The following is a 20241-nucleotide window of genomic DNA, read 5'->3' as shown; positions in this document are numbered from 1 at the left end:
GTTAACAACAACAAAGTTGATTAGTTTAGACATTAAATATAATGTCTATGTTGTGTATTCAATTATAGGTTGAGCATGATTTGCAAATTAATATATTCTGATTTTATTTAGTTTAACATTTTTTAATGTTAAATCCCTTGTAATTTAAAAAACAAAAACCTTTCTTTTGATGGTGGCGCGGACACCCGTAGCGGCTCCTCTTATTTCTCGTTTTAGGTTGAGAGGGAAGAAATTTCATCTGTGCTCTACACATACAGCACATTTGACAATCAAGTTGTATCCAAAATTCAAATAATTTGGAATTGGTTTTGGAACGTATAATGGGCTTTTCATCAGCGCAATCACAAAGTGCGACAGACTTAAAAAGTTGAACATACTCAATAGGAAAAGCAACAAAATGACAAGGGTTAAAATCATTCATTCATTCATTCATCTTCCGTACCGCTTGATCCTCACTAGGGTCGCGGGGGGTGCTGGAGCCCATCCCAGCCGTCTCCGGGCAGTAGGCGGGGGACACCCTGAATCGGTTGCCAGCCAATCGCAGGGCACACATAGACGAACAACCATCCATGCTCACACTCACGCCTAGGGACAATTTTTAGAGTGTTCAAAATGTTCAGGCCTGTTTGAAAAGAGTCCAGACTCTGGCTTTCCCTCAACTTCAGGCTTAGCAAAAACATTTATATTTTAGAGCACATGGATCAAATTCAAGGCCCGGAGGCGAGATGTGGCCCGCCATATCATTATAGTGGCCCATGAAAGCAAATAAAAAAATGACAACATCCACGATGCTTGCTAAAATCTGTAAGAAAATTTCAAATTTTCATAGGTAATAAATCAGTGACATATTGTCAGCATTTTCTTGTTACCAAAGCCCTCATTACTTAAACAATTGAATAAAACGTTCTTTTCTTTACATAATTTCAGTCATAACGGCCCTCCAAGGTAATATCGCCCGCGACAAAAATGAGTTTGACACCCGTTTTAGAGGGTTATCATCCTATGTGCCAGTACGCGGACGTGGCCATGGTTGTGGTGGCTCTTGACAGTTGCTCGCAGCAATTTGGTCAGAGGACTAGCCGTGACGGAGGTGTTTTGTCAGTTGTTTAGGCATGCACACATACTCCAGAGGATGCACTCAGTCACCTTGTTTTCTAAAAATGTCATGCTAGTCATGTAGCAGCATGGCTTTTGTCAGAAACTGAAGGGGACAGAGGGAGGAGTTGAAGCGAGACTACATTCAAACGTAGACAGCATTTATAAAACGGCAGAAAGGGTACATTAAAAATGTTTTTGCATTTATAGAACTGCAATATCCTCCTTCAAGCAGTTTATGCACAATTTGTGCTGCTCTTTTTGGTGAGTGTGCCGTGGCGACGGGAAGGCAGTATAATGCAGATATGTAGTAAAAAAAAAGTACTTCAACTTTTGAAAGTGAATTTAATATTCTACTTTTCTAGAGAGAATACATATTTGCAGTGGTACCTCTACTTACGAATGTCTCTTCATACGAAATTCTCAAGTACGAAACACATCAAGAAAATATTGCTTCTTGTTACGAAATAAATTTCAAGATCCGAAATGTAAAAATACAGTATGGGCTGGTAGTCGCAGCTCCGAGGTTCCTGAACGCAACATACTTATATAGCTACTCTGCAATTGGCTGTTTCTGAGCATCATCCTGGCATCCCATTGACTAAGAGGGATTTCCACCACATGTGTCTATGCGTAGAGAATAGATAGGTAAGTCTATGCAGCGTCCTCATCATTCGCCCCTCGGGCCATGAAGTGTTCTGATAGATTTATGTGAATGTGAATCACCCAGAAAAAGTCTTCACCAGTCGGGCAATCGCTCACTATTCTGATGTTTGCCTTGGACATTTTCGAAGGATTGTTAAAAGTCGACAAAAGCAAATGTCCTTGCGGGTTGGGAAACGACCACTCTAGCACCGAGCCTACATACACAATATGTACTCTAATTTTTCTCAGTTTATTTATATGGAGTTTGGCAGTAAACAGTTTGAAACCTGTTTTGTTTTAATTGTTTACCATTTGCCAAACTGTTGCTTATTGCGAAGAGTTCACTGCCACCATACAGCACTCATATTTCAAGTTTCAATCATAGGGGGCCAACAAAAGCGCCAATTGACATGTTGTATCTTGAAAATTTTCTCAGTCAGTCCACTCATAACGCAAGGCAACACGGCAGGCGGACACACTCGTATCTCAAGGCACCACTGCAGGCGGACACAAACATGGGTTTATCTTACATTATATGTAAATGTTTCCAATTTATACTTGACGTATGACAGCTAAGAATGTCAAAATATGAAAAACGCTGAAGGTTTCATGATGGCATCAGTTTGACTATGGAATGAATTAGTAAAAATAATTTACTTTGTAATGCATTTATTTGTTATGGGAAGAATTGTTGCAAATTGCAAATCAGAGGTTCCAATGCAGCGCAACAGGCAAAATGGCATTAACATTCCATGGTGGAGATATGAATGGTTAGCTTTGTCATTGTTTCAAGAGGTCCGAGTTTTGTGAAGACTTTGGTTCTTACACACTTTACGCAGTATGGCTCAACCTTGTGACCATAAAGATACGAGAGACCATCAAATGTAGTGAATGATGGAAATGTGTTTTGGTCCGGGTTCATAGCATTTGCTTTCTCGTCACAATCACAATACACAAAGTGCAAAAGTAATAACATTTAATTCAAACAAAACCATGCAACAGGTCCCCATCACCCTAACTGAATGTTCCTGTTATTAAAATAAACATCCAAAGCCGTACATTGCTCAGTGGCAAATCAAAAAATAAACAGAAAGTTGACTACTTCAGGAGGCCCACACAGGTCAGCCCAGAAACTAAAGAAACCAAAACAAGAACCCCCAAAATAATAAAATATAAAGGAAAGAAAAAAGGCAGCACAAGCTACTGTCAAGTGGCGATCCAGAAAAGTTCCAAACACATCCTCTCTGTAGAGATCTCGCCACGCAACGCTGTCCCGCCCCACAGGTTGCTTGGAATCAGACACCATCACAAAACGTTATGACAAACAGAAATCTTCCAACATGAGTGATGAGGCTGCCGTGCTTTTGTTGATACACAAGTTGTTGAATGTCCCTCCACCCCCTTAGTTACACTCACTTGAACCAGACATGCACTTCTTAAAAGAAGAACCAACTAATTCACATCTTTGGGATTGAAGTAAGTGAGGGAATCTCATTCAACACTAAAAGAGCCTATTAGACTTAAATATCGTATGGGGCATGGGAATCTAGTTCAGAAGAAGAGTAAAATAGTGTGGTCTTTTAAAAAAAAAAAAAAAAAGGAATTTGCTCACCAGCACCATGATACATTTCATACTGGTGTTAACCATAGAACCACTGTTCTATTTCAAATTCACGAAGAATATAAGATTCCAATAAATAATCATTATGCACATTGACAGGCCAAAATAAACCAAATGCACAGTATTTTGGGCTTGGTCAGGTCTTCTCTGTGGACCAAAATGGCTAACTGGGCACTGGGTGAGGAAGTCCCCTGTATTATTATTCCCGCTGTCCAATGGGATGCTTCACATGATGGTGCTGGTCTTCTGGGATCTTGGACAAAATGACACTTGTGTAGCCAAAGAGGTGTAGCCAGTGTTGAATATGTGGAATGTGGTCTGTCTGTCTATGTGTTTCTCTGTGTATATGGATGACAGGGAGGGGTAGATGCAGATGTATCAGTTGTACATTTGACCCTCGGGAGGCTGGGAAAGCTTGTAGTTCTCTTTCATTGTCATGTGTTGTTTGAGCTCTGTGAGCACCATACGCAATGTGTAACTGTTTTTCCATCTGAACAAGCAGGGCAGTGCCTTTACGTCCACCTGCAAAGAACAGCAAATATGGACAAGTTAGGCAACCTTCATGGCAAGGCGACATTTACATATACAGTACTAAACAAATGTGGACTCAAAAGGACAAGAGACCCGACAATCGCTCCATTCAAGAGTGCATTCACACGAGTACCTGGTGCGGTCAAGTTGGAAATGAAATTTGCATTAAATTGCATACTGGCATCCTTAATATTTTGTTGCACAACCATGAGAGGTGCTTTCTCCAGAAGACATACTCCTTTCACAGATGTTTACAGAATTTAGATAATTGCGCAAAAAATTCAACTTTATTGATAGAGAACTTTAAAACCAACCATACTGCATACAAAGTGCTTCACATAAAGTAAAAAATGAGACATACAAAACAAAGAACAAATTAATGACATAATAATTAGAGGTGTCAAATTACCGCGTTAATTACGATTAATTACGGCCGGTCATGTCTAGCGTGTTGTTTTTTAATCGCATTAATCTAAACTCTGCCTTTATTGTTTCTGTGGGTGGGTTGCATTTTTCCAATATCCTTTGTGATGTGTTGGCTTCCTGTCTTCGAATTGTTGAAAGTGGGGAAACAACTGTCAGTCACAGCCTGAAGCGGATATTGATTGGCCGTCACTATGTTTGGGCTGATTTAGCATAAACTGATTGGGTCCCATTGGAGTTGGGCGGGCTTAGTAAGCAGCGGTGAGGAACGTAGAGGTAAAAAATGGAGGCGCATGTGAGAGTTCTCGGCACAATGAATGGAAAATGCCCTGACGACACAATTGACAAAGGTAGAGTGTTGTGCCTAATTTGTAAGAAGGAGTTTGCTTACCACCGAAGCAGATCAATTTTAGACCTACCACATCAATACAAAGCACCCAGTCGCGAGTGCAGCCACAGCTAACATTAGCACCTAAAGCAGGGGTGCCCAAACTTTTTGGATCGAAGATCTACTTTTTGATCAACTAACCTCACGGGATCTACCCTTACCGGCGCGCGCACGCACACACACACACACACACACAAATTTAAGATTTACCTGCTTTATTTTATTTTTTAAATATATTTTTTTGTGAAAATGAGACTGATTAGTGTGCAGTGTATATTAACACAAAAAATATATTACTAACATGTACACAAAGACACATAAATGGTTATTTGTTTTTTTTCTTCTCGACACTCCTCGGATCTACTTGGGACCTGTCTTAGATCTACCGGTAGATCAGGATCTACCAAATGGGCACCCCTGACCTAAAGCATTCGCAAAACAGCGAGTGAGCCATACAAAGCAAAGCTATTCCGCAAAATAAACTCGAGAGCATCCCATGTACGAGGCATAGTTGGTGTGGCCTCTGTAGACTACTCGAAGTGATTGATGTTTTTTCAGCGCTTTTAGTTTGTCATGATGAACAGTGTTATTTATGAAGTGCTAACTTACAGCACTGTGATTTAAGGGTCCGTTTTATTTATTGTTTAATATCTGAAGCAAGTTCCGTGTTGAGTACTTGTATTGCCCAGAAAATTGTTCTTACTGTTTTTGATATGCTAACCAAAGCACCTTTTAAGGACCCGGTGTTCTATTTCATTTTCATTTTGTAATTCTTTGGAGATTTACAAAAACAAACAAAACTGATATTTCCCCTTGTGGTCGAAAGTAAAGGTTGCAGGGAGGACTTTCACTAGTCTCAAATACAGCAGAAAGTAAATGACTAGGGCTGCATCTGTCCAAGTCTGCTGAAAAACAATAAAATACTTTATAATGCCACTTTTTCTATTCTTTTGATCTGTCTCAATAATGTAATGAATTTAAAATGTAAATGGTTTTTCTCAGTAATTTTTAGATAAGATTAAAGTATAGATTCATTCATTCATTCATCTTCCTAACCGCTTGATCCTCACTAGGGTCGCGGGGGGTGCTGGAGCCTATCCCAGCTGTCTCCGGGCAGTAGGCGGGGGACACCCTGAATCGGTTGCCAGCCAATCGCATGGCACACAGAGACGAACAACCTTTCGCACTCACACTCACACCTAGGGACAATTTAGAGTATTCAATCAGAAAGTATAGATTAATTTGATCAATCAATGACAGACCTAATGAATTAATCTCACATTTTTTTGAATCGCTTGACAACATGAATAATATTTCACAATAAAACATCAAAACGATGCGGAAAAAAAACAAAACAAAAAAGTTCAATTCCCTCTTCAGAATAGTTCAATGCTTTGCTCTTAGACATTCCAGGGTGTTTTTAGCTATGCAATTTGTGTCATTTTCCAGTTTCAAGACCCATGACTGAGACAATTATTACACCAGGCAGCACATTTCTCACTGGAATACCTTGATAGGCTTGAGATCACATTGGACCCTTCACAGATTCAAGACACCCTCCTCCTCCATGTATATCAGTTTGGTTTATGGCACGCACACGCGCACGCACACAACACACAACACACCGTATCACTAAACAACACATACTCCCCATTGTCTTCACCCCCACGACCCCAGAAATCAACCAAAAAATAAAAAACTGTGCTCGCTAGGCGCCAGGGCCACCGCTGTGCTTAGTTGGCGCTTAACTCATTTACACCCTTTGACGTATTAATACGTCAATCACGTCTTTTCCTGGGGGAGGGTGCAAGAGAGTCTGATGGAACTTCTCACCAAAGGATTAGGCTTGACGGCAATGTTAAATAGCAAAAAAAATGGCCATCGGGTGGCAGCGGTGCAAAAATCCACCAGGAGTACGCTGCAGAAGTAATAGAAAGGGCGTATAGTGGAGGAGGGGCGTATGTGGATAGTGGATTGGAACATTAGCATCTAGCAACAATGCAGAAAAGGAAACAACAAACCAAAAAGGATTGGGGTTTTTTCGGTATAAAAGCATCCTCGAAACAAAAACAAGCTCATAGGGAACACAATTCTGATACGTGCTCCAAATGGGCTTTGATGTTTCAAACTGTGTCACTTGCTCAAAATGAAATAAAAAAATTAATACATAAATAAATCAAATTAAATAGCGCAAATTAAACATTATTCATGAGTAAAGCAGTGTAAACAGGATAATAGGTTATATACTTTAGTCACCACTTGTTACTGAGAAATATATCTGGACGGGGGATTTTCGAGGCATTTGAAGTGCAAAATGCATGGTTTTTAGATAATTCAACCAAGATTGCTACTAAAAGCGGTTGTGAACATGCGAGTGCGGCAATGAAATTTGCATACTTACAACGCCATTTGATGAATGTACTCCAACCATATTGATCCTGTGCAAAAAACGTACATGAGGCGGATGATCTGGGTATCTGGGTCCACATTCGATTTTCAGACAGTATATTCTGCCTTCATAGACAGTCTACAAGCAAAACAAAAAAAGGGGCGGGGGTTATACGCTGCGTTGATAACTTGTTATATGAGAAAATAATCACAATGGCCATGACCAAAATTATCACAATGATATCTGTATTATACTTCTCTAAATAAAACAATCAAAATCAGATGCACAACAAAAACATTGGAACACATTTTATTTAACTGAAAACAATGTTTAACTGAAATCGGCACGGCTTGGAACTATTTGGCATGACAAATTGTGGAAAAGCAACTTTTTTATGCATGCCAGGCTACACAAATTTTACTCAAAAAAATGTTAGTGATATCACGGTGTTGGGATGATAAAGTTGAAGAAAATTTATGAAATGAGTTTGTTACTAATCACCTTTTTGTCATATAAAAACGTGGCACGATAAACAATGCTTTTTCAATTCAAGTAATTTTTGGGTGAATATAATGTTATATAAGATAAGATATCCTTTATTTGTCCCACAATGGGGAAATTTACATATAATGTATAATGTGTCGCCAACCTTTTTGAAACTGACAGCTACTTCTTGGCTAATGATTAATGTAAAGGGCTACCCATTGGTACACACTTCGGAAATAAATTTGCTCAAAATACTTTTCATAATGTTATTGTATACCTTTATTGATAATGATATAACAGATATATGCAACACTTTCTATAAAACTCATTTTCAAATTATCACTTTTACAAAATTCCGAGAAAATCTCAATTTCCCATCACTGGTGAGCAACTATTAGAACAGGCCTGTGGGCTACTCTTGTGGTACTTGAGGGCTACCTGGTGCATGTGTGTATCACATTGATGACCACTGAAGCTGACCAATTTAAGAAGTGATATTTTTTAAAACGTTCAAGAATTTATGAGAAAACACCTATCGAAAGGATTCATTTGTGATTTATGAATCAATATATGGGGCTATGAAAAGGGAAACCAAGTTGAGTCATTTTTTTTAAATCCAGGCCTATATAGCTGACAAACAATGTTGTTTTATTTCTGTGTTAGAAATGTCCCACTGTATTTGAATGTGCCTCGCTTGTGGTGCTAAACACGAGTGACGTCAGCATTTACTCGAGTTATCATCTGTCGATTGTATCGATGACCACAAAGGTTAAGTATACAGTAATCCTTCGTTTACATTCAAAAAAGAACCAGTGATAAGTGACATCCGTGAAGTAGGATTTATTTTAAAAAAGCGTGAGTGTGTGAGAGGGACGAAATATCAAATGCGCTGTATGTTTCACATACAGCGCATTTGACAATAAAGTTGTACTGGATAGTCAGCTTTATATTTTTTACAGTTATTATACAATACTGAACTATGTCTACAATGCGGAGGCGATTGCTCTAAGACTGCAAGGGACGCTCAGCTTCCCCTAAAATGTCAAAAAAAAATTGTGATCAACTATGTGTTTTATGTACAATTGTGTGGACATGTTATATGCGCTACAACGCGATCAACTTTTGTTGAGAATTTTCAGGGTAGGTTGTCCCAATGCATTGAAACGAGACGAGTCATTGGATAAATGCTGGTTTTGTCCTGCCCTTTGGACGCTCAGCGTCTCTGAGAGTCTATGGACAGTGGGCGTTTATAGGCTGGCCAGGAAGCTCAGTTTTTCTGCATGATGATTGGATGATCTGTCTGAGGCTGAATCTTTTTGATTGACAGCAAAATGAGCCAATCACCGATCTTATGGTGAAGGCATCCTTTTAATTTTTTTTGAAAAGGAAGGGAGAGTAGAATTCACGTAGAAATAAACAGATACATTTTATGACATAGTCCGAAATTGAGCTTCCCCTCCTTGACAGGCCAGCATCCGCCACTGAAACAATGAAACGAAAGACCCCAAATTTGCAAAGGTAGAAAATTTGGCAAGCTGTACAGAGATGAGGTGCGGAGACTGTTCAGGTCGGTCAGTGCCTTAGGATCAGGATGCAGAACGCAATTCACCGTTTAAAAGCATTTAAAAAACTGCACTAAAAAAATCTGTGAAACAGCGAAGCCGCGTAAAGTGAACCGCGTTAGAGCGAGGGATCACTGTATTACAAAACGATAAGACAAATATTGAAATACAATCATCAACCTGTCATGTGTCACAAATGAGGCAAGTGATCAAACCCACTTTCACATACATGTTTAGCGCTAGCGATCGCTTGACAGTTGGGGATCCAAAAGGCCGTTTTGTGTTTTACAATAGAATCCAACACTATTTATAATCATATAAATGGACAAGTGTCCACTCTGTTGCCAAAATGCACCGAGAGGGTTCATAGAACGCGCTGGGTGTCAATGAATGTGGTTGATCAAGGATGGGTGCTCACAATGTTTGTACATGGTCCGATTTCAAAAGAAAACTTGTAAAGTTAGATGGCCGTGAACGTGGCACTTTACACATTCAGATTTATTGTATTTTTCATGTTCAGCCATTCCTTTCTGGAAGGACTTAACCTGACGTGCAAATCGGGACGTAGTGAAATGGCTTGATCGATTTAAGTGGATGCATTTGTACTGACCCGGTCCAGGATAAATCTCTAACTACATTGCCAAATACATGTCCCATATTCTGCTTTTCCATTAAAGACTCCAGCCCCGACACTTTTGCCCATTTGTTTCTTGAATGGGCACGTTGCAAGGCAGCACCCTCCGACAGAGTTGCTTTTTTTCGCTTCTTTAAAGCAAAAGCATTTGTATTGTGCCATTTTTGACAGATAAAATGCACGGTATAGTATTGGCACCAGTACTTGGTGAAGCACTACTTCTTGTGCACTACTATTTGTTTGAGGTACTGATTGTATTTGCAATATCGCATCAGAAAGCACAGTGGACAGCTTATGAATTAGCAGACTCGCACAAGGACAGGGTTTGGGACAATTTCTCAATGGTACACAGACGCACGCACGCGAGCGCACAGAAAGACATTGCACCAGTACACGCAGCCTTTGAAGGGGTGGAAAAGGAAGTTTCCTCGACTCTGAAATCCTCCATTTGGTTCAACAACAAACACACATTAGGGGCATTGTCTGAACCAATTAAATAAAGCCAAGGACTGGGGTCCAGATACCGGTGTGCATGCGTTTGGAGATGAGTGTGCTGCAGTCAGAGATAGGGCTAAGACCAAAATTACATCAAGCAAAGGAGACTGATTGATGAGGAAGGAGCAAGGCAGTAGAAGTTACAAATGAGGTGGAATTGGGGGGAGAGCACCTACACGGGATGCTTGACGGTGTAGCAGTATATCCTATACATTTGCATGCATAATTCATTAATGAATTTTCATTTAAATATCCACAACATTCCTACAAATTGTGTTGAACTCAGTTTAAATTCAAACTGACGTTTACTAAATTGATTCATTTTAAATGGTTTAATACAGCATGGTCGAAGAGAGTGCTGCTTTATTTTAAATCGCATTAACTCATTTTACACTTCATTTTAGGAATCTCTAATTCAATCTGTAATTAAATTCAACCATCCATCATTCTTAACCAGTTATCCGGGGTTAGATCACCGGGGCGGTAGTTCTAGCAGGGGAAGCCCAAACTTCCCGCAAACCTAGCCATCCCAAGGCTTTCCCAGGCCAGCCAGGAGACAAAGTTTCTCCAGCGTGTCCTAGGTCAGCCTGTTGGTGGGACACAATAGGAAGGCATCCAGGAGACATCCTAACCAGATGCACAAGCCACCTCATCTCCTTCTTCTCAACACGGAAGAGTGAACGCTTGACTCCGAGTCCCTTCCAGATGATGGAGATTCTCACCGACCCTGGACACCCTTCAGAGGAAACCAATTTTGGGCGCTTAAATCCAGAATCTCATTCTTTCGGTCACAAACTTTAAATTAAACCTTGTTGGTACAAGCTCGCCTAAGTTTTTCAAATTGTACCTTGTACAATCAGACAAACTGAACATAATTTGTGTGATAGAATATGTCACACACTTTCGTAATCAACAGTTTTTTTAGTGAATATATTTATGGAGAATTTTAGAGGGGATGCGGAAGTCCACTTATTTATTTTTTACAGAATTCCGCCTGATGGCCACTTGTCACATTGCTACAGATTTAATAAAAAAGTTAGAACAGATAGACAACACTCAGCTATCTCGTTACCTCTGCGTCCTGCGTCCAGATAATTTTCCCACCAGACGCACAGTTCCAAATAATGTGCGTTTTTGGGACACGAGGAAATTTTCAGTTTAAAAAAAAACAACAACAACAATACTATGGTAAATCTTTTTTTCCTGTAACGAACACAATTTGACAATCACCGCCAATGTTGTTTTGATCTCGCGTTAAGTAATCTCATGTGACGAGATTTTCGTTCTCGCGAAACGTAATTGGCAAAAATCGTCCTTCACCTCGTGGACAGCAGACGATTGCCAAGTCGTGTAACATTAAAACCGGTGTTGCGAAAGTGTATTTACCGTATTTTCACGACTATTCGACGCACCGTACCAATGGCCGCAGTCTCATTAATGGGTGACATTTCTGTATTTTACACATATACAGGACGCACCGTACGAATGGGCGCAGTTTTAAAGTGGTAAAACATACGCTTAAACATACGGCATGCATGCATGCTAACACGTTCACTTGAAGCACACACTGAAGCTCGAAGCTAAAACACGTTTTTAAAAAGGCAACGAAAGCAGAACTGAGTTCGGGTGCATTTTATTTACAAGGTACTCACGTTTTTTGCTCAAGCATCACTCAGAAAGCCATCAAAGTCGTCATCTTCTGTGTCCGAATTAAACAATTGTGCAAGTATCGGTAATCCATCCAAACCGCCGGGTTCCCCCTCGTTGTCAGAGTCACTCTCGTCGTCATGTGGCTTCACGGAAATGACGCCGGCTTTGCCAAAAGCTCGAACAACTGTACTAGCAGCAACGTTCGTCCAAGCAGCTACAATCCATTCACAGATCTTGGTGTAACTAGCCCGGCGCTGCCTCCCACTCTTCGTGAAGCCGTGTTCGCCATCGATCATCCATTTTTCCCATGCCGCTCGCAACTTCACCTTGAACGCCCGGTTGATGCCGATGTCCAGCGGTTGGAGTTCTTTCGTCAAGCCTCCGGGAATGACGGCAAGCTCGGAGTTCATTTGCTTGACTTTGTCTTTCACCGCTGGTGTGAGATGGGCACGCATGGAGTCGCAAATCAAGAGTGACGGCGAGGCATGGAAAAAGCCGTCCGGTCTCTTAACATACACCTCACTTAGCCACTCTCTCATTTTCTCCTCGTCCATCCAGCCCTTTTGGTTTGCTTTCACAATGACGCCGGCTGGAAACTTTTCTTTCGGCAGCGTCTTTCGCTTGAAAATCACCATAGGTGGCAGTTTCTGTCCGTTAGCATGACAAGCAAGAACGACAGTGAAAGCTGACTTCTCGTGCCCCGTTGTGCGTATCGCAACCGTGCTGGTCCCCTTCTTCTCCACAGTGTGGTTCACCGGGATGTCGAAAGTCAGCGGGACCTCGTCCATGTTGGTAATGTGGTTAGGCTGGATGCGTTTGTCGACAATCTTTTTACTGCAGTAGGTGCGGAAAACGGCCAGCTTTTCTTTGTAGTCCGCTGGAAGTTGCTGAGCCACGGTCGTCTTCACTCTCATTGATAGATGGCGCCGTTTCATAAAGCGAAAGCACCAAGACGGACCTCCTTGAAAATGTTCAATTTTCAATTCTTCGGCTAACGTTTTCGCCCTTAGTCGAATGGTGACCGTGGAGACGCTTCTGCCGGCTGCTCTTTGATCAAGAATCCACCGCTCCAGTTGGTCTTCCAACTCTGGCCACCTCGCCTTATTTCCACGGAAACTGCGCTTGGTGTTTTTGACTTGGCGAAGCTCGTTCTCCTGCTTCCTCCATTTGCGAACCATGGATTCGTTGATATTAAATTCTCTGGCGGCTGCTCGATTCCCATGTTTCACTGCATAACCGATGGCTTGGAGTTTGAATTGCGCTTCGTAGGCGTGTCTCTTTGTGGAACTCATTGTCGGGGGTTCTTGAAAACCAAAACCGAAGTTGTTTTGCAATAATGCACATACTCACATTTTATACATGTGCTGGTACCTGCTAGAGGCGTGCCTTACACGCCCACCCTTCACTCATTGCCGGACCCACCCCCTGCGTGCCTGTCCTCCCTCACGTCCACCTCTCTTCATATATTTACATTTCTCTCTCTCCATAATTTACATATAAGTGCGCGGACGCACTTCACTGATTGGCCGACCGCTTCTCCGCATGCGTGCGTGTCGTCACTCACGTACACATTTTCTCTCTCTCCAAATTTATATATAAGTGCGCGGACGCGCTTCACTGATTGGCCGACCTCTTCCCCGCACTTCACTGATTGGCCGACCTCACTTCCGCCTTTTCTCTATATAAACAGCGTGTCAGGTCTCAGCCAGATTTTGGAACTCGGCTCATATAAAAGACGCATCGCGTTATAAGGCGTCCTGTCCATTTTGGAGAAAATTTTAGACTTTTAATAGCGCCTTATAGTCGTAAAAATACGGTATTTAGTCAAAGACTGAACCATGACATGAAATAAGATACCTATTTCTCAGCAAATCTCGTATGCCTGATTTATTTAAATGTTTGCAGCATTTGTTTTTAAGAAATAAACCTATTATCAATGTATATTGTTGTTGTTTGTGTTATTATCACATGCAATTATTCAATTGACCATTTCAGAATTCAAAATTTTGGACTCTCTAAATGCGTAATGGGACTCATGCTTAATCAAAGAGTCCCTGGGACTTGCAGGGCTCAAACTGTAAAATTATCACTGAACACTACTTTCATCTTCATGTGAGCCACATACCACTTCATCGTGTCCGATCATCGCTCACCTTGAGAGAATGATACCAGTGGCGATGAACAAGGGCAGCGATGTAAAGTGAAGCACCATAGCCAATTTTTATTTTAAAAAATACAGTTCATCCTCACTTTTTGCAGGTGATGCGTTCCAAGCACGCCCATTCCCCAAATTGATCAATTTCATTATCCTGCAGGTGTACATGTGAGGGATGGGTACCGAAGATGGTGTTTTTTGGGGTATGGACCAAATTGGGTTGATACTACCAAGCACTGATTCACGTGAAATTGAACGGTACCATGTTTTGGTTCCAAAGCACATCTTTCGAAGTTACAACTGTGAGTAATTTTCTGTTTTCCTTAGTGCACTTGAACACAGCCATGCAAGCACATCAGCGTAATGACGTCACCAACTCACAGAGGCTTTCTTCAGACATGCCAAAAATACATTTCCAAGTGTGAAAACAAGCGTGATTTGCTCGCCACTAAGCCAAACAAATGCGGTTTCTTCCTGCTGCCGGCGCCAAGTGGGGCTGGCAATATCCCAGAGTCTCCGCAATGGGTGCGAGGCTAGAAGGTAGGATGCTGTTGAGGATACCAGCCATGGTACCCGCCACTATCTACGCACCTACACCTGTCTGCTCAACCAATGAATCGAATCACACTCATGAAAGTGTATTCGACATTGTATTTTCGAACAACAAAAATGGTGAGGGAAAAGTCCAATAGATGAAGTCAGAAATGAGAATACAGTGATGTTGCAAGAACCAAACTGAGAAGTAGCAAGCAAACACTGTACAAGTGTTAGAAAAGAGCACAAATGATTTCTCCAACTTATGGCACAAGACACAATCACAAGAGCAGTATAGTGGGACACATCCTCATAAAATCTTTACTACAGACGCTCCCCAACTTACGAACGAGATGCATTCCGAACGATTGTTCGTAAGGTGAATTCGTTCGTAAGTTGCTTCAGTGCTATATTTTGTATGGATATTTTGTATATTTAAGGCTTATATAAGTATGTTTAAGGTTTATATAAGTATAATAAAATGAAGTTTAACTTACTTTTGGAAGATGTACTCGAAGGCTTAAGGATATTATGAGGGGGAGGAGAAGGAAGAGGAGGATTTTATATCATGGGCCTAGAGGGTCTTCGTCATCGCTGGAATGGGCTTCAAGACTTACTTCCTCCTCCGTAACATCAATGAAGGAAGAAGTTGAGGGTCCAGGAGAAGAAGATGAGGGTCGACGAGTACCTTCCTTCGAGGGTGTAGTAGAAACTGTCCGAAAGAAGCGATCTAACGACGACTGCACATTTTCTTTTTCTCATCATAAATGATGCAGTAGCACTGTATGGCATCGTTCATTTGATTTGCAACCTTTGCGCAATGTTCAATATTGGGGTCTTGCTACTCGAAGAGTGCGATGGCTTTATCTATGAGCGAAAACCCCTCGGCCAGGAGTTCCGTCTCGAATTTCTTCATGGGGACAGGCGTTTCCTCCTCCTCCTCCTCTCACAGCACCGCACGTCGGTATTAGCGGTGGAAAGAAGCACTACTCGGAAAAAGGCGCGCAATACAAAACCTAAACTTCGCAAAAGATCTGCGATGCCTAGGCTCAAAGGTGCGGATCAAACCGTCGACAATTCCTAGTGGATCGCAGTGAAGTCCGTAAGGGAGCCTCCACACCGAATTGACGGGACTTGACGGGAGCTCCTCTACGCGGAGTTGCTGGAGAGCACCCGTCCCCGCGGTGCCCCGAAAACACGTTTCAAAGACAAGCTAAAGGGTCATCTTCAGCGGTGCCGGATTCCCCCGGCACAGTGGGCTGACCTGGCCGCGGATCGGGCGTCGCTGCGGAGGAGGACCGGCGAGCGCGGAGGAGGGAGAGGGCCCTGCAACCGCCCGGCCCCCCCAACCCACTTCTGTCAATCCTGCGGGCGGGGTTTTCGGGGAAGACTGGGTCTCCACAGTCATCGGAGACACAAGCACCAGGAGCCGTGGCCCTGTCGGGCCGCATTCCTCGATAACGAGGGCCTTCACCGACCACCGACAAAAACCAACTTACAGCATCTCTGTCCGAACATTTTTCGACATACCCGCAAAAATGTTCGTATGTACCGTCGTTTGTAACTCGAATGTTCGTTAGTCGGGGAGCGTCTGTACTGCGATTTTACAAGTGACCTGTCACTGAAGATGAAAACTAATCGGCTCTTTCCATAATGCTTTGCTCCTATTCACACATCATCCCATGAATCTCTTGATGCACCAACATACCAAAATTACTATACAAGTGCTCTGACATCAATACTAATGATGGCATAATTACAGATTAAGAACGTAAATTTGACTGGATTCAAAATAGCACATACTAAAACTGTTTTGGATGATTGAAAGTATAAATTTTATACCATAAAGCAATGGTGCTCAAGTCCGGTCCTCAAGAGGTGTGATAGAGCCTTTTTCTTTTTTTAAAGATGTCTCCTTCCTCTAACACACCTGATTCAAATGATCAGTTTATCAGCAAAGTAGCCTGATAGTGACCATTTTAATCAGATGTTTCAGAGGGGTGAGACACCTAAAAAACGCTGGATAAAGGCTCTCGACAACTGGACATGGGCACCCATGCCATCAAGTGTTTCTTAACCATGGTTACACGTCAACCCGGATAAATAAGTGGTGGCAATATGTGCCATTTCATAAATAAAAATATATTTGCTTAAAAAAAGACGATATTCTACAAAAAATACTGTCAATCTGCGTAAATCTGCACTTGCTGTCAATCTGCATAAATCTGCACTTGCTTCACAGAACAATTATTAATGAACTGCAATTCTAAACAACTGCTTTTGTTTGTATTTGAATTTCTCCCATACATGTTCTGTAGAAAAAAAATTGTAAGATGAAATTCAATGGGACTTCAAAATATGTCCAGGCTTGTATAAGGGGTTTTCACTGACTTTTGTGAATATTTCTCACATTTAATTCAATTCCCTGTTCAGTTTGTGTAGTATGCAAAAGACGACCATTTCCAGCTACTACAGAAGCTGTGATTTGTGCCACCTAGGTGCCTTTGGAATATGTAAAATGTGGATAGTGCTTAACACAAATGGCTATTCACGCCCTGATTACAAGCACATAGCAAGTGAACAGAAAATGCAGCTGCGATTTTGCTATGATGCGTTAACGCTTATATAGCTATAATCCGGAGTATGAATGTGTCAGAACTAAATGTGAAGTGAATATCAAACATCCAACCAACCTTCACCCACCCGCATGACTCAATCTTGCCCACTGATTCGCAAAATGAAAACTTATCCTTTCCCCTTTCTTTGCCATGTATGCATGCTGATTTACCGAATTAAGATTTCACAATTCCGCCTAATTTGCAGACAATTAATGGACCCGTCCGTTCATTTTTGTCCAGGTTCGTTTTTGAGACAGGATGATGATCATGAAAAGAATGTAAAACTGCTAAATTAATATTGTTGTTCAGTGTTTTGTTCATATTTGAGGTTTCAATGCTTGTTTAAGGGTCACTTGTTCAAAGGAGCGGCATTTTTTGTGGTAAATACTGTGGATTATCCATAACAATCCATATTCTTTATTTTGATTTTTTTAATTTATATATTTTCAAGGCAGCATGGTTATTTTAATATCTGAGTTAAAAAGACAATGCTTAAGAATTACGTTGTAGTTAAGGAAATGAAATAAAATTATTTTCATTTAATTATTAGCTATGTTACATTGCACATTTGTACAATCATCACATATGAGGGGGTACTCATGGTATGACAAACTAAAGGTTCAGGGGGTACACACGCCCAAAAAGGTTAGGGAAGATAGTCTTCCCATAAATCAACAATCGTTTGTGTTACCAGTAGATATAATACTCCCTTCATTGTGTATGACATAAATGTTACAAAGACGTCTCACCTTAGGGGGGCCGATAATGGTGGCATTCCAGTGAGTGAGGGTCATGTCGTCATCGTTGACAAGGCCCCAACTAACTGTGCCATCTCCGACTCCTTTCTGACCATCGTCCAGTTCTTCCAGCAGCCGGAAGTTGCGGGGAACTACGACGTCTTCAGACAGAGAATGATAGGCCGTACTCGTTAAGCAAGACAATATACAGTACAATAAAAGGGTTTCGTTATCCACACGTTGATTAAATATTAGGCAAACCATAGGCGGTAATGGTTAAAACCAGCATTGGGCACGTAACACATTTCAAAGCTGTATGTGCCAATAGTTACTCAGGTAAATATACCATCAGCTCCCTATCCGAAATCAGCCATTCTTGTTAATGCTAAATACGGTTTTCGGGCTATTCTCTGGTGGAACCTCAAAAACATTTTAAATGTTAGCTCGAATATGTTCTTCTTAGATATTTTACGACCAGCACATGACGACTCCACCAACATTAGTTGTCAAGTAAAGAAAATCTTCGAAAGAGTAACAAATGTGTTAAGAATCGGAGTGGACGCCTTCCTTTGAGAGCCATACTGTTTTAGCGGTCTATAGCTTAGTAGGGGTACGTCGCGTGAAATCACGTGAACATTACGACGACTGCGCCAATGTTTAACTTCGTGTACGTATTTATATAAAGCACGTTATTCTCTGATATCCGGAATACCTCATTATGTCTCATAAAGGCTGGCGGCCAGTTTTGCTAGTCGCTTAGCTATCAAGTACCATTGCGGGTAGCATATCAAGCACAACTGCAAAAGTCCAAAGCACCAAGACATCACACTGAAGCTTTTGAAGCTATCTTGTTGATAAGACGGATATGTTGGGAAGCATATCATCTTATATTAAATGAAAAAGATAATGGCTGTGCTATGAAAAAAACTGAGCTTACTTGTTCCGTGGGGACACGCCATCTTGGTCACAGATCCTCGGATACGCGCACGTACGTTGTTGAGTACAGTGGAGCGCGCGCGTCCGCCCAAAGAGAAAAACGTGCACATGAACGCGTTGTTAATTCGCCCGTTGACCTTTTCGTGCTTCCTTAATCTTTAAATATATGTTTTGTATTTTGCCATTGCTTTGTCTAAATGTCTGTACTCAATAATATGTGACTTACCCACAAACACTGACGTTCGACAACAAAGTGCAAAAAATGAGTTGCAGTACCTCCAACGTCTCAGCAGGCAACAACTTATTTGCTGATGAGACTTGCGTGGTATGCGATCGCCGTCTGTTGGACAGAATTTAGACAGCGCCATGTGAAAATACAGACTGCTTTCGATACAAAACAACAAATGGCGTCGCGGGTCGACCGATAAGGCAAATGCCTTGACCCCCAAATAATGAATCTCACAACACAAAATAAAATTTTATTTAATCATCAATGGGGCGGCCCGGTGGACCAGTGGTTAGCACATCAGCTTCACGGTGCAGAGGTACCTTGTTCGATTCCAGCTCCAGCCTCCGTGTGTGGAGTTTGCATGTTGCGTGGGTTTTCTCCGGGTGCTCCGGTTTCCTCCCACATTCCAAAAACTTGCCTGGCAGGCTGATTGAACACTCTAAATTGTCCCAAGGTGTTAGTGTGAGCATGGATGGTTGGGAGGGACAGACGCAGCAAATACATACGCACACAGCGTAAATCAAAACATTTAAAAATCCAAAAGAAATACTTTTAAACATATTTCTTTCTTCTCAAGTTTCAAACATTTTTTAATGCAGGAGTGTGATCAGTCATCCATTCATCTTTTTTTCTCTGTACCTTGATTTATTTGACTTCATGCTGTCCGCTGCCAGCATTTTAGACACAGTTAAGACACCTTTCCTCGTCTCCCATTGTAGTCACAGGGAAGCCAAGCACTACAAACACTTCATCATATTTCCTTGTTTTAGCTTTCGGGTGACTTTCTTTTGTCTCATTATCTTCATCTCTTGCCGCCTTTCTTTTCATCTTGTCTCTTGGAGGTTTGTTTACTGCACTTTATATCATCTGCTCGGTGGTAAAGACAAAAACAAAACCTATACTGTAGGGCGAATAGTTCCTGTGCGCTCTCTGACAATGAATGTGCCACTGCCAACTACTGTAGTGGATGTGCAATTACACTTTGTTCTATTCTCTTCCGCAAAAAAGCATGTTCCCCAGTGTCACAATAACAATTTCGGCCACACACTAAATATAATGAGATGTAACAGGTGCAGTTTAAGGGGTCAACAGAGAGACATCAACAAGGTCACA

The 20241-nt window shown here is 41.5% G+C and overlaps 1 protein-coding gene and 1 long non-coding RNA gene across 2 annotated transcripts; both read right to left on the bottom strand.

The window, feature by feature from the left end:
• Nucleotides 1-2699: 2699 nt before the first annotated feature.
• Nucleotides 2700-19058, bottom strand: ube2v1 (ubiquitin-conjugating enzyme E2 variant 1). Its single transcript, XM_052075319.1, has 4 exons — nucleotides 18901-19058; nucleotides 17976-18124; nucleotides 7105-7230; nucleotides 2700-3883 (listed from the first exon to the last, which is right to left on the bottom strand). Exons 1-4 carry the CDS (start codon nucleotides 19007-19009, stop codon nucleotides 3740-3742), a joined length of 528 nt encoding a protein of 175 aa, XP_051931279.1. The 5' UTR covers nucleotides 19010-19058; the 3' UTR covers nucleotides 2700-3739.
• Nucleotides 4424-7098, bottom strand: LOC127607211 (uncharacterized). The gene is made up of 2 exons (XR_007964019.1): nucleotides 5126-7098; nucleotides 4424-4787 (listed from the first exon to the last, which is right to left on the bottom strand). It is a non-coding gene; the product is annotated as an uncharacterized LOC127607211 (long non-coding RNA).
• Nucleotides 19059-20241: the final 1183 nt, after the last annotated feature.

The sequence above is a fragment of the Hippocampus zosterae genome, chromosome 9 (genome assembly GCF_025434085.1).
Source record: "Hippocampus zosterae strain Florida chromosome 9, ASM2543408v3, whole genome shotgun sequence".
NCBI lineage: Eukaryota > Metazoa > Chordata > Actinopteri > Syngnathiformes > Syngnathidae > Hippocampus > Hippocampus zosterae.
This window is presented reverse-complemented; position numbering and strand designations above follow the sequence as displayed.

Coding starts and splice junctions, on each gene's coding strand:
- ube2v1 (XM_052075319.1), bottom strand. CDS start 19,009: ATGTGCACGTTTTTCTCTTTGGGCGGACGCGCGCGCTCCACTGTACTC. Junction 18,125..18,900: donor GGCGTGTCCCCACGGAACAA/GTAAGCTCAGTT, acceptor CTCTGTCTGAAG/ACGTCGTAGTTCCCCGCAAC. Junction 3,884..7,104: donor TACATTCATCAAATGGCGTT/GTAAGTATGCAA, acceptor TGTTCTTTGCAG/GTGGACGTAAAGGCACTGCC.